Source organism: Staurois parvus, unplaced genomic scaffold, assembly GCF_062004578.1.
Source record: "Staurois parvus isolate SC_StPar_1 unplaced genomic scaffold, SC_StPar_1.0 ptg000191l, whole genome shotgun sequence".
In the NCBI taxonomy this organism is placed as follows: Eukaryota; Metazoa; Chordata; class Amphibia; order Anura; family Ranidae; genus Staurois; species Staurois parvus.
In genome coordinates, this window is record NW_028317987.1 from 4,023,339 (window position 1) to 4,036,938 (window position 13,600).

The 13,600-nt window shown below is 45.5% G+C and overlaps 1 protein-coding gene across 1 annotated transcript; it reads left to right on the top strand.

Annotated features, from left to right (window-relative positions):
* The first annotated feature begins 3,292 nt into the window (after positions 1–3,292).
* On the top strand, positions 3,293–7,126 carry LOC149461891 (uncharacterized). Its single transcript, XM_089677647.1, has one exon. The coding sequence runs from the start codon at positions 4,189–4,191 to the stop codon at positions 4,798–4,800; it is 612 nt and encodes a 203-aa protein (XP_089533773.1). The 5' UTR covers positions 3,293–4,188; the 3' UTR covers positions 4,801–7,126.
* Positions 7,127–13,600: the final 6,474 nt, after the last annotated feature.

The window sequence follows — 13,600 nt, forward strand, 5'->3', positions numbered from 1 at the left end:
AGTAAAGTTCCCAGCAGCAACTGAATACCACCAAAAGAAAGCTCTATTTGTGAGAAAAAAATGATAAAAATTTCATATGGGTACAATCTTGCATGACCGCGCAATTGTCAATCAAAGTGTGACAGCGCTGACAGCTGAAAATTGGCCTGGTAAGGAAGGGGGTAGAAGTGTTCTGTAGGCAGGAAGGGGGTAGAAGTGCCCAGTAGGCAGGAAGGGGGTAGAAGTGCCCAGTAGGCAGGAAGGGGGTAGAAGTGCCCTGTAGGCAGGAAGGGGGTAGAAGTGCCCTGTAGGCAGGAAGGGGGTAGAAGTGCCCTGTAGGCAGGAAGGGGGTAGAAGTGCCCTGTAGGCAGGAAGGGGGTAGAAGTGCCCGGTAGGCAGGAAGGGGGTAGAAGTGCCCTGTAGGCAGGAAGGGGGTAGAAGTGCCCTGTAGGCAGGAAGGGGGTAGAAGTGCCCGGTAGGCAGGAAGGGGGTGGAAGTGCTCTGTAGGCAGGAAGGGGGTAGAAGTGCCCGGTAGGCAGGAAGGGGGTGGAAGTGCCCTGTAGGCAGGAAGGGGGTGGAAGTGCCCAGTAGGCAGGAAGGGGGTAGAAGTGCTCTGTAGGCAGGAAGGGGGTAGAAGTGCCCGGTGGGCAGGAAGGGGGTAGAAGTGCCCGGGGGGCAGGAAGGGGGTAGAAGTGCCCTGTAGGCAGGAAGGGGGTAGAAGTGCCCTGTAGGCAGGAAGGGGGTAGAAGTGCCCGGTAGGCAGGAAGGGGGTGGAAGTGCTCTGTAGGCAGGAAGGGGGTAGAAGTGCCCTGTAGGCAGGAAGGGGGTAGAAGTGCCCTGTAGGCAGGAAGGGGGTAGAAGTGCCCGGTAGGCAGGAAGGGGGTAGAAGTGCCCTGTAGGCAGGAAGGGGGTAGAAGTGCCCTGTAGGCAGGAAGGGGGTAGAAGTGCCCTGTAGGCAGGAAGGGGGTAGAAGTGCCCTGTAGGCAGGAAGGGGGTAGAAGTGCCCTGTAGGCCTGAAGGGGGTAGAAGTGCCCGGTAGGCAGGAAGGGGGTAGAAGTGCCCTGTAGGCAGGAAGGGGGTAGAAGTGCCCTGTAGGCAGGAAGGGGGTAGAAGTGCCCGGTAGGCAGGAAGGGGGTGGAAGTGCTCTGTAGGCAGGAAGGGGGTAGAAGTGCCCGGTAGGCAGGAAGGGGGTGGAAGTGCCCTGTAGGCAGGAAGGGGGTGGAAGTGCCCAGTAGGCAGGAAGGGGGTAGAAGTGCTCTGTAGGCAGGAAGGGGGTAGAAGTGCCCGGTAGGCAGGAAGGGGGTAGAAGTGCTCTGTAGGCAGGAAGGGGGTAGAAGTGCCCGGTGGGCAGGAAGGGGGTAGAAGTGCCCGGGGGGCAGGAAGGGGGTAGAAGTGCTCTGTAGGCAGGAAGGGGGTAGAAGTGTCCTGTAGGCAGGAAGGAGGTAGAAGTGCCCTGTAGTCAGGAAAGGGGTTTAAGTGCTCTGTAGGCAGGAAGGGGGTAGAAGTGCCCTGTAGGCAGGAAGGGGGTAGAAGTGCCCTGTAGGCAGGGAGGGGGTAGAAGTGCCCAGTAGGCAGGGAGGGGGTAGAAGTGCCCTGTAGGCAGGAAGGGGGTAGAAGTGCCTGTAGGCAGGAAGGGGGTAGAAGTGCCTGTAGGCAAGTGGTTAACTGCTTGCCAACCATGCTATAGCCAAAAGATGGCTACAGCACGGTTGTCTAGTTCTGGGAGGGCGTCCCACAACGCGAACCCAGTGGCACACACCCTGCGCTGCCAGTGATCGCTGTGTCCTACGGATACAGCTGATCACGTGATAAGGTAAAAGGCCAATTACAGCAGCCTTTTACCACGTGATCAACTCTATCCAATGACACAGCTGATCACAGTGTAAATAGAGTTTCTGGTTATCGGCTGCACGCTGTCACAGATTGAAGAAAGTACTGCAGATAACCGGCAAATGTGACGGGAAATCTGCACTAATAATCAGGGCACTGATTATCAGTGCCATTCAGAAGGGCCCAGCAATGCCGCCCAGCAGTGTCATCCATCAGTGCCCAGCGGAGTCGCCTGTCAGTGCTGCCCAGCAGTGCCACTTGTCAGTGCCGCCCATCAGTGCTGCCCATCAGTGCCGCCCATCAGTGCCACCCATCAATGATGCCCAGCAGTTCCGCCAGTCAGTGCCGTCTGTCAGTGCCTCCAGTTGGTGCTATCAGTCAGTGCCGGTTATCAGTGCCCATCATTTCCTTCATATCAGTGCATCACCAGTGCCGCCTCATCAGTGCTGCCTATCAGTGCAGCCTCACCAACGCACATCAAAGAAGAAATATTACCTGTTTGCAAAATTTTAGAATAGAAGCAAAGGAAACCTTTTATGTTTTTAATTTTTTGCTCTTTTTTCATTTATAGTGCAAAAAATAAAACACTCAGTGGTGATTAAATACCACCAAAAAAAGCTCTATTTGTGTGAAAAAAAATGATAAAAATTGCATATGAATACAGTGTTGCATGACCGCACAATTGTCATTGTTAAGTGCAACAGCACTGAAAGCTGAAAATTGTCCTGGGCAGGAAGGGGGTAGAAGTGCCCGGTAGGCAAGTGATTAATTCCAGTGTTGGCACTTTGACATAATAAAGTTGGTTTTGTGTTGCAGTTTGGGCATTCGGGCTCAAAAAGGTTCGCCATCACTGATATATATATATACAAATGATGATGTACATATGCTTTCTATATATATAACACAGGTGTCAAACACCTGTATCCGGATCCTGCCATCCAGGTTATTTCATGTGGCCCTTGCACCTCTCCTGCAGGTACCCCCTTGTCTCCTCCCCCACCTTGTCTCAGCAGTCGGCAGCAGAGAGGAGAAAAGAACTCCTCTACCAAATCCTGTACTTCTCAGTGCAGCTGCAGCATCCCCTCATCTCCACCTCCCTTGGTCTCAGCATTCAGCAGACTCTGGTAATTGAGTCAACTTCTCCTCTGGTCCTCCTCCAGACCCTGCACTTTCTGCTTTCCCGCTCTGCCCCCAAAGGAGGTGCACGGTGATGTTAGGGTGGGTGTGGGGTTCTTGGCATCTGATGTAATGGGGGGGTGAGGTGCTCGGACATCTAGTCTTACAGTTACAACTGGTCCTTTGAGGACAACCATAATGCTGACACAGCCTGCGATGATATATAAGATATATTTATTAATGATCATTAAAAATAAAAACCAACTTTAGCCCTTTATATAGAATTCTGATTTTTTTTTTTTTTTTGTACAGGTGGATTGATGAGCCACGTTTTCGGTCATGCTGGTCTTCGTGAATACAACTCAGTCACATGGGAAACCAAACATCTGGGTGTTGTAATTGACTGAAAGTTTTTATTGCAGTTCACTGGAGGAGTCACACAGGACACAAGTCATATCCGTGTTCTAAATGTCATAAGTGCTTTGGGTCCTCTTCAACACTGATCCAACCTCAGAGGATAACATGAGAAAAGTCATTTCAGTGTTCTGGATGTGACAATTGCTTTACAGTAAAGTCCAACCCATGTATACATAAGAGGAGTCATTTCAAGCTATTTCTTGTTTGGAACGTGACAGAGATTTTACAATGGAGGCAAAACATATCACACACCAGAAGGTTCACACTGGAGAGAAGCCATATCAGTGTTCTGAATGTGACGAAGCTTTTACATGGAAGTCATATCTTATCAGACACCAGAGGATGCACACTGGAGAGAAGCCATATCAGTGTTCTGAATGTGATAAAGCTTTTACATGGAAGTCAAATCTTATCAGACACCAGAAGGCTCACACTGTAGAGAAGTCATATTAGTGTTCTGCATGTGACAAAGATTTTACACAGAAGTCATATCTTATATCACACCAGAGGATCCACACTGGAGAGAAGCCATATCAGTGTTCTGAATGTGATAAAGCTTTTACACACAAGTCACATCTTATCATACACCAGAGGATCCACACTGGAGAGAAGTCATATCAGTGTTCTGAATGTGATAAAGCTTTTACACACAAGTCACATCTTATCATACACCAGAGGATCCACACTGGAGAGAAGCCATATCAGTGTTCTGAGTGTGACAAAGCTTTTACACACAAGTCAAATCTTTTCATACACCAGAGGGTTCACACTGGAGAGAAGTCATATCAGTGTTCTGAATGTGACAAAACTTTTACACAGAAGTCAAATCTTATCATACACCGGAGGATGCACACTGGAGAGAAGCCATATCAATGTTCTGAATGTGACAAAGCTTTTTTAACCAAGAAAGAGCTTATCATACACCAGAGGGTTCACACTGGAGAGAAGTCATATCAGTGTTCTGAATGTGACAAAGCTTTTACACACAAGTCAAATCTTTTCATACACCAGAGGATCCACACTGGAGAGAAGTCATATCAGTGTTCTGAATGTGACAAAGCTTTTACACACAAGTCAAATCTTTTCATACACCAGAGGATCCACACTGGAGAGAAGCCATATCAGTGTTCTGAATGTGACAAAGCTTTTACACACAAGTCATATCTTATCACACACCAGAGGATCCACACTGGAGAGAAACCACATCAATGTTCAGAATGTGATAAAACTTTTAAACAGAGAGGAAACCTTGTCATACATGAGAGGGTTCACACTGGAGAGAAGCCATATCAATGTTCAGAATGTGATAAAGCTTTTACAGGTAATGCCGGGCTAATCTATCACCAGAGGATTCACAAGCTTGAGCTACATAGAGGAAACTCCAGAAGAAGGGGCAATATTAAAGAAGTCACAGCTGTCCCATTAGGCTCACAGGCCCAATGTCTTCCCACAAACTAGGGAAGACATGATGCTACTTAAAAAAACAACTTTGAAGAAACAGGACTCTAATGATCGGATTCTTTGGGTTTAGTGATTATGTCCATCAGAAACACATCTAGAAGGCCTGTGAATATTTTACCTTTGGACATTTCTTCAGACAAGCAGCAATGACTGAACTGTATTCTTCATCATTCTCATCTTTATCCTTTTTTATGGAGCATTGACTGAACATGTAATGCATTTTCATCATTCACTAACTGAGCTATGTTCCCATGTGTTTTCTTCATTGCCAGAATCTGACCAACCAATACATGACCAACATTGCCTCAGTACCAGAGTCTAGGATGGGGTCCAATGGCTTCTTGCCAAGCCTCTGAAAACTCATTAGGAAAGTCCATTCCAGGTTCTTTTGAGAACTGATACATCATAAGCTAGGCTTGAGGGCTCCAGCTAAGCCCACCTTGTCCACACCTCCCATTACATGTTCCACCTCCTCTCCCATGATCAATGCCTCCTTTCCATGTTCCATCTCCTCTCATGGATGACAGCTTTGCAGGCAGGTCTGTAGCTGAGATACCAGCCAGATAGAGGTCTGTTTGGTTAGAGAGTAACTTCTTAAGCTGGTGTAGGCCTTCCAACAAGGAGTTAATGCTGTTTTAGGGGATGTATTCAACAGTACCACCTACTCCCAGCTGGCCACTTATGTTTCATCTGGTTTTCTCAAAAGTGATCCTATCAGGTGAAGATTGGATGTCCTTGTTATCTTTTTTTGTTTTGTCCAGCTATTGCTCATCTCCATAAACTATTCACACGGTACAACTGCAAGAGATCTGAACTTACAAAGTGCTAAGTGTGCGGTCATATTCCTACCACTTCTTCTGGGGGACTGAAATTCCTCTTATTGGGGTTCACCTTAATGACTCTGAATGAACGGGTCCCTTTTTGGGGCAAAGTGTGCAAAGAGCACTAATTATTCCTGGAAATGCTAAGACATCGGCACTAAAGTGTAACAATGGGCAAAATCAATAATTTCATAAATTGTGCAATCTGTCATTAGCATAAACGTTTTATGTTTTCTGAGTCTCCCCTTGTAACATTCCCTTCCAGTAGATCTGATTTTTTTCTGCTGACCCTTCCAGTAGATCTGATTTTTTTTCTGCTTCCTGTAGAAGGCCAAGCTATTTGGCAAAAATGAAAGTTAGGGGAGTTGGGAAACACCATATAAAACTGCTGGGGGTGCTTACAACTGTCAACTTCCATTCATATGGGGGGTTGAACCTTATAGAGAACCTGTTGCTGTAACTGCTGTAGAAGCGTTAGCTGGAGTTGGACTTTACTTGTGTATCTTACTTATAATCTATCTAAGACTTCCCTGTACAGGGTGACAACGCTGCTGTGTAATGTTCCTGCAGACTGATCAGGGTTGTCACCCTGTTACAGAAGGTGAGAAATAACAGATCTACAGACAGGACCAACAGATGATACAACTATGTTGCAGAGGGAACTCTGGGAATGATACTGACAGATTGCATTACACATTCAGTTAGCAGACTTCCTGCTGTTGGTCTGATGTTTGAATTGTGTTCTGATATTTACTGTCCTGCTGTAAAAGGTGTAAGTGATTGCCCACATGTTTCCTGTATAGCAGGGACTACAACCTCATATCAGGAATATTAGGATGGGTACTTACCCAAGGGGGTCACCTTTTTTTTGATTTGGAAGAAACATTTTACATGGTTTCTGAAATTCCATTAATGACACTGACAAGGGGAGTCTTACTTGCTGCTCTAACAATAGGAGAGCCAATCACAGGCCAGTAACATTTCATGGTTTCTCAAAGTAATTGCAGAATGTTTAATCCCCATTGGTCCAATGGATTCCTAGTCCTTCCAGATAACATTTGCTTCTTTTGTGGAAGGAGCACCCTAAAATGGCTTCCCTTCAATTCCACCCATAGCTGTACTTTAGGTTATGTTGCCCCTCCCCCATATCTGTAAGGGAAAGCCTCAATTTCTCCCAATACTCCCCTGGCCTTCCAGTGAGAAGAAACATTTTCTCTGGATTGGAGCTGCTTTATGCAGTGAGCCCTTCATAGACGGGATGGGGAATCTAAGATAAGTAAGATGGACCGGAGTACTGGAGTCATGGATCAGATAACCAGTGACACCATCGATGTTATAGCAGAGCTGACAGCAGAAGTGGCTCCACCACCTAAGGTGGTGTCACAGAACTGCTTGGCAGCTGACTATCTCTTGGCAGACCAAGGTGGAGTCTACAAATGGTGTCATATAGAGAGTGTTGTACATTTATATTAGATCATGAGTATCTCAGAAGGGGATATCTACACAAGGTAAAGGAGTTCCAACAGGAACCTGGGTGGGAGGAGGTGGGATCCAATGTTTTGGGTGGGTTTAGTTGGAACCTGGTTGAGTAATATGGTGGGTTTGCTTCTTAAGCCATTAGTTGCTATCATAGTTTTGGTTTTGAAATGTTATATATTGTTGTATTTTCTTTTACTGCCAGAGTTTATTTTGCTTTTGTTTTTAGTTAAATTCACATTTTAGGCCATATGATTAGTTAAACCCCAAACATTTCTTTTATTATCTGAAAGCAGAGACTCTGGAGAATATAATGGTGGTAGTTGCCATTTTTCATGTCACAGAATATTAGCACAGCTGTTTATCAAATACATATTTTCTGTAAAATAGATAATGTTAGTGCACAAAGAACATAATATATGACCCAATTTGGTGAAATATAAAATATGGGATTGGCATCAAGTATATAGATACCAAACATGTCAAACTTTATAAACTGTGCGTACTTGTGAAATGGTGACAAACTTCAGTTTGACGCTTTAAGAGCATATATAGGTTATCAGTTCAGATAGTTATCCGTGAACGATGGCCTCAGAATGATTGTTCTCACTCTCACTTGTGCAATGATATGTAAAATGTGTCGTGTGATTTGTTTTGTGTTTTTTTTATTTTTATAGTGTTACTTTAATTTTTTTCAACTCTTTTTTCACTTAACATGGCTTCTATCAGATAGGGGGGTGGTACATATTTCTGGTCACAGGTCCTCTTTAAAGAGACATCAGAACATTATTAGACCCCCAATGTCACCTCTGTACCCCAAAAAAGATGGTCAAACACAGATCATGCCTAATCAGCTCCTTCCCAAACCATAGTGACTGGAGAATGACAGCACTGAACCCAGAAATGACATAATCTCCCACCTCCCACATCCATTCACTGAAGGGGAGATCAGAGATCAGATGTTTGCTGATCTCCTTCTGCTCTCACCGCTGACACCCACCATGCCTGTCTTGGGCTTGCAGGAAGGACAGCTGGGCCCGGTTTATATGGCGGGGGGAGGACCTTCAGTGCGGCTGAATCACTTCTACCAGAAAGCTGACAGTTGGCCTAACAAATGTAGACAACCCCCGGGTGCTGTAGCTATAAGGCCGTGCTGCTGCTGATGGAAACCTTACGTTGGCCGGAGTGAAAGGGTTCCACTAATGTACATCTGCCAAATCTGTATCTGAGGAGACCATAGAAGCAGCATTAGAAAGAAATGTGAGCATGGCTTCAGTCAGGCGATGGTCCTGGTGGTCATGGTCTTGTTCTCCTTCAGGTCCTCTCACCTTGTAGATGGTGACATGGACTTGTGTGGGAATGAGCAGGAGGGGCTCGGGGTTCTCTTGTACCCAATCAGCTTGTTATGGATAAAAGATGAAAGTGTCTTCTGGGAATTTACAGGGATTTGGATGTTTAGAGGGTCACATAAGTGGGCGGGGCTGATATTAAATAGGGGAGTGTCATATGTTAATCAGTTTCTTAGCAAATATTATATAAATGGTATAAATAGATCCTTGAAATGTAAACAATCTATCTCTTTTCTTCTGTTGTTAAAGTGTCACATATATATGATTAATAAAGTTGAATTATAATTTCATCACACAATACCGTGGTCTGGGTTCTTCTACAACACATCCCCCCAAACATGTCCTCTTCCAGTTATAGGGGTCTGGTGGAATGGGACACCAGCTGATGGTATCTCTTAGGCCCCTTGTACATGGGGGGTCCAGTCCCTGTGGGTGCAATGCTGGCATTATAATACACCTGGTAGGCACAGGTACAGCGTCCAGCCCCGCTGCCTGCAGCCTGTCAAAGTCTACACTACAGCTGGACGGGGCTCAATGCTGCACCACGTTTACCTCGTGTTTAGGGGGCTCCGTGTTCAGGGAGAAATGACCGCCATCCTGATCTGACAAAACATAAAGAATAATGCTACCACCTCCCCCTCACTCCCCCTCTCTGTTGGGGTCCCTTAAGGCTCCATCCTTGGGCCCCTTCTCTTCTCCATCTACACCTCCTCCCTTGGCCAACTCACTCTCACGGCTCCAACTACCACCTCTATGCCGACGACACACAAATCTATCTCTCAACCCCCCACCTCACCCCCTCAGTCTCTGCCCGAATCACACACCTACTGAGCGACATATCAGACTGGATGTCACTCCACTTCCTTAAACTGAACCTCTCCAAAACCGAGTTTCTTGTCTTCCCCCCAGCCCGGACCCCACCCCCCATTGACTTCTCCATCACGTCCAACAACTCCACCATCAAACCCGCCCCGCAGGCCAGAGTACTTGGTGTCATTCTGGACTCCAACCTGTCCTTCAATCCCCAAGTCCAATCTTTAACAAACTCATGCAGACTCCACCTCCGCAACATCGCCAAAATCCGCACGTTCCTAACCCCAGAAACCACTGAACAGCTCATCCACTCCCTCATCATATCACGACTCGACTACTGCAACTCCCTCCTCACTGGCCTGCCTCGCCGCTGGCTATCCCCGCTTCAATCGATCCTGAATACGGCTGCCAGACTCATTCACCTTTCCAACCGCTCTGTCTCCGCCACCCCCCTCTGCCAATCCCTCCACTGGCCTCCACTCAGTGTCCTCCACCCCCCTCTGCCAATCCCTCCACTGGCTTCTGATTGCGCAACGGATCAAATTCAAAATCCTAACACTGACGTACAAAGCTGTCCACCATACTGCCCCGAACTACATCACTGACCTAATATCCAAGTACCGCCCAGCACGCACACTCCGCTTCTCACAAGACCTCCTTCTCTCTAGTTCCCTGGTCTCCTCCTCCCATGCCTGCCTCCAGGACTTCTCCAGGGTGTCACCCATCCTCTGGAACTCCCTGCCCCAACCCATCAGATTAACACCTACTCTCCTCACCTTTAGGCGTGCCCTGAAAACCCACCTCTTCAGGGAAGCCTACCCCACCCCCTGCTAACTTGCCGACCTCCTCCACTCTTCCTACCACTCCATCCCCCACAGCTATCTCCTCCTGTGCCACCATCCCCTCCCTCCTAGATTGTAAGCTCGAAAGAGCAGGGACCTCGATCTCCTCATGTATCGCATTGTATTGGTATTGTTCTGTCACATGTTCTGTCCCCCTTTGTAATGTACAGCGCTGAGCAAACTATTGGCGCTTTATAAATACTGTATAATAATAATAAAGTAGGCAGGTGCAGTCTGCTTCTTCTACTGTAGGGGGCAGCCAACCAGGGTGACATCCCAGCCTGAAGAGGAAGTTGGGGGAAACTTGGTTTCTCTGTGGTTTCCCGATTCCTGGAGACTGAACGGGTCCATGGAGTCCTGGAGACATTTTTTATTTTTTTGTTTACATGTTTTAAAAACCATTTATACCTTAAAATTACTTAAAACCCCAAAATATTATACAGTCAGGTCCATACATATTGGGACATGGACACATTTCTAACATTTTTGTCTCTATACATCACCACAATGGATTTGAAATGAAACAAACAAGATGTGCTTTAACTGCAGACTGCCAGCTTTAATTTGAGCATATTTACATCCAAATCAGGTGAACGGTGTAGGAATTACAACAGTTTGCATATGTGCCTCTCACTTGTTAAGGGACCAAAAGTAATGGGACAGAATAATAATCATAAATCAAACTTTCACTTTTTAATACTTGGTTGCAAATCCTTTGCAGTCAATGACAGCCTGAAGTGTGGAATGCATAGACATCACCAGACGCTGGGTTTCATCCCTGGTGATGCTCTGCCAGGCCTCTACTGCAACTGTCTTCAGTTCCTGCTTGTTCTTGGGGCATTTTCCCTTCAGTTTTGTCTTCAGCAAGTGAAATGCATGCTCAATCGGATTCAGGTCAGGTGATGGACTTGGCCATTGCAGAACATTCCACTTCTTTGGTTGCTTTTGCAGTCTGCTTTGGGTCATTGTCCATCTGCACTGTGAAGCGTCCAATGAGTTGTGAAGCATTTGGCTGAATATGAGCCGATAATATCCCCGAAACACTTCACAATTCATCCGGCTGCTTCTGTCAGCAGTCACATCATCAATAAATACAAGAGAAGCAGTTCCATTGGCAGCCATACATGCCCACGCCATGACACTACCACCACCATGATCACTGATGAGGTGGTATGCTGAGGACCATGAGCAGTTCCTTCTCCATCCTCTTCTCTTCCCATCACTCTGGTACAAGTTGATGTCGGTCTCATCTGTCCATAGGATGTTGTTCCAGAACTGTGAAGGCTTTTTTACATGTCGTTTGGCAAACTCTAATCTGGCCTTCCTGTTTTTGAGGCTCACCAATGGTTTACATCTTGTGGTGAACCCTCTGTATTCACTCTGGTGAAGTCTTCTCTTGATTGGTGACTTTGACACACATACACCTACCTCCTGGAGGGTGTTCTTGATCTAGCCAACTGTTGTGAAGGGTGTTTTCTTCACCAGGGAAAGAATTCTTCGGTTATCCACCACAGTTGTTTTCCGTGGTCTTCCGGGTCTTTTGGTGTTGCTGAGCTCACCGGTGCGTTCCTTCTTTTTAAGAATGTTCCAAACAGTTGTTTTGGCCACGCCTAATGTTTTTGCTATCTCTCTGATGGGTTTGTTTTTTCAGCCTAATGATGGCTTCACTGATAGTGACAGCTCTTTGGATCTCATCTTGAGAGGTGACAGCAACAGATTCCAAATGCAAATAGCACACTTGAAATGAACTCTGAACCTTTTATCTGCTCATTGTAATTGGGATAATGAGGGAATAACACACACCTGGCCATGGAACAGCTGAGAAGCCAATTGTCCCATTACTTTTGGTCCCTTAACAAGTAGGAGGCATATATCAAATTAAAGCTGAAAGTCTGCAGGTAAAGCACATCTTGTTTGTTTCATTTCAAATCCATTGTGATGGTGTATAGAGCCAAAAATGTTAGAATTGTGTCCATGTCCCAATATTTATGGACCTGACTGTATATATTTCTTCACAACAGCAGACATACTAGAGGATGAATTGTTAGTAGTTCTGATGTTTTATGAGTTTTATTATTTTACACAATATTAGTGCAATGATTTCTGAAAGGTACAATTTCAGTTAAAAATACAGTAAAGTTAATTTCTGGGACATAAATGTCATTTATTATCTGAGGTTTCAGTAAAATATAAAAGATACATTTCCCCGCACTGAATATAATGGGATCCCACATAACAGTCGCTGTTCATATTCAGAATTCCTTTCTTACAATGGGATCTTGTGTCCGGATAAAATCTTTTATAGATCCCTTGTGACATTGTGTTCTCATTGTAAAATCCTAGATTTGTAAATCTGTCGCTGATATTTATAATGGTTTTGTCCAGAAAAAGAATGGAGTGATGTGGAGAGATGGAAACATATATATAGATGAAAGATTGGTCTGTTGACTCCCCAGAGCTCCTTCCCATGAGAGATGTTTGTTCCCCCCAGAGCTGAACAATGGTACGTTCCTGAATGGCCAGGCTGCTGGTTTGTTGAATCCAGAGTCTACATACAAGATGCCTCCACAGTGTACATTGATGGGGCTGGGAAGGCTGGTACATGTTGTTCATTTGCTCCGGGTGCAGGAGATAGGACAGAATCCCATTGTTGCCGGGTGTCCTCGCTTTCCTCAATTCTGTACTCACTTCATTTACAAAAGCAAACTATGTGAGTGGAGAAGGTGATTGTATCCGGCTGGAGCTCAGACCTGACAGGGACTCGGGATTTTGGGCCTCTTACGTCTAAGACAAATATAGTCTGAGTTGGAGAGAAGATAAAATATCATTTCTTCTCAGAGACATTCTGAGGGGTTTCCACAATTTGTAATTGCTGACAATTCTTTTGTGGACATTCAGCTGTCAGTGGGGAAACCTGCCGACAGATGAGGAGTCATCGGTTAGGGGTGTGACCGCCTGATTTCCAGCCAATCATTAACAACCAGATATATTTCACACAGAATTCAGATCAGTCCATCAATTGTCAACAGATGAGAATTCTAGAGAATTCAGAGAAAGCCCCACCCTCATTCCTTCTCCACCAATCAAGGATCTCACTCCAGTTAGCCAGTCACCATGGGCATGATTTCCTTGACATCCATCATTGGTGTCAGTGAGATAAAATAAGCCCCATTGTTGGTGTCAGTGAGATAAAATAAGCCCCATTTGTGGTGTCAGTGAGATAAAATAAGCCCCATTGTTGGTGTCAGTAAGATAAAAAAAACAAAACTTAATTGTTGGTGTCAGTGAGATAAAATAAGCTTCATTGTTGGTGTCAGTAAGATAAAAAAAGCTTCATTGTTGGTGTCAGTGAGATAAAATAAGCCCCATTTGTGGTGTCAGTGAGATAAAATAAGCCCCATTTGTGGTGTCAGTGAGATAAAATAAGCCCCATTGTTGGTGTCAGTGAGATAAAATAAGTCCCATTGTTGGTGTCAGTGAGATAAAATAAGCCCCA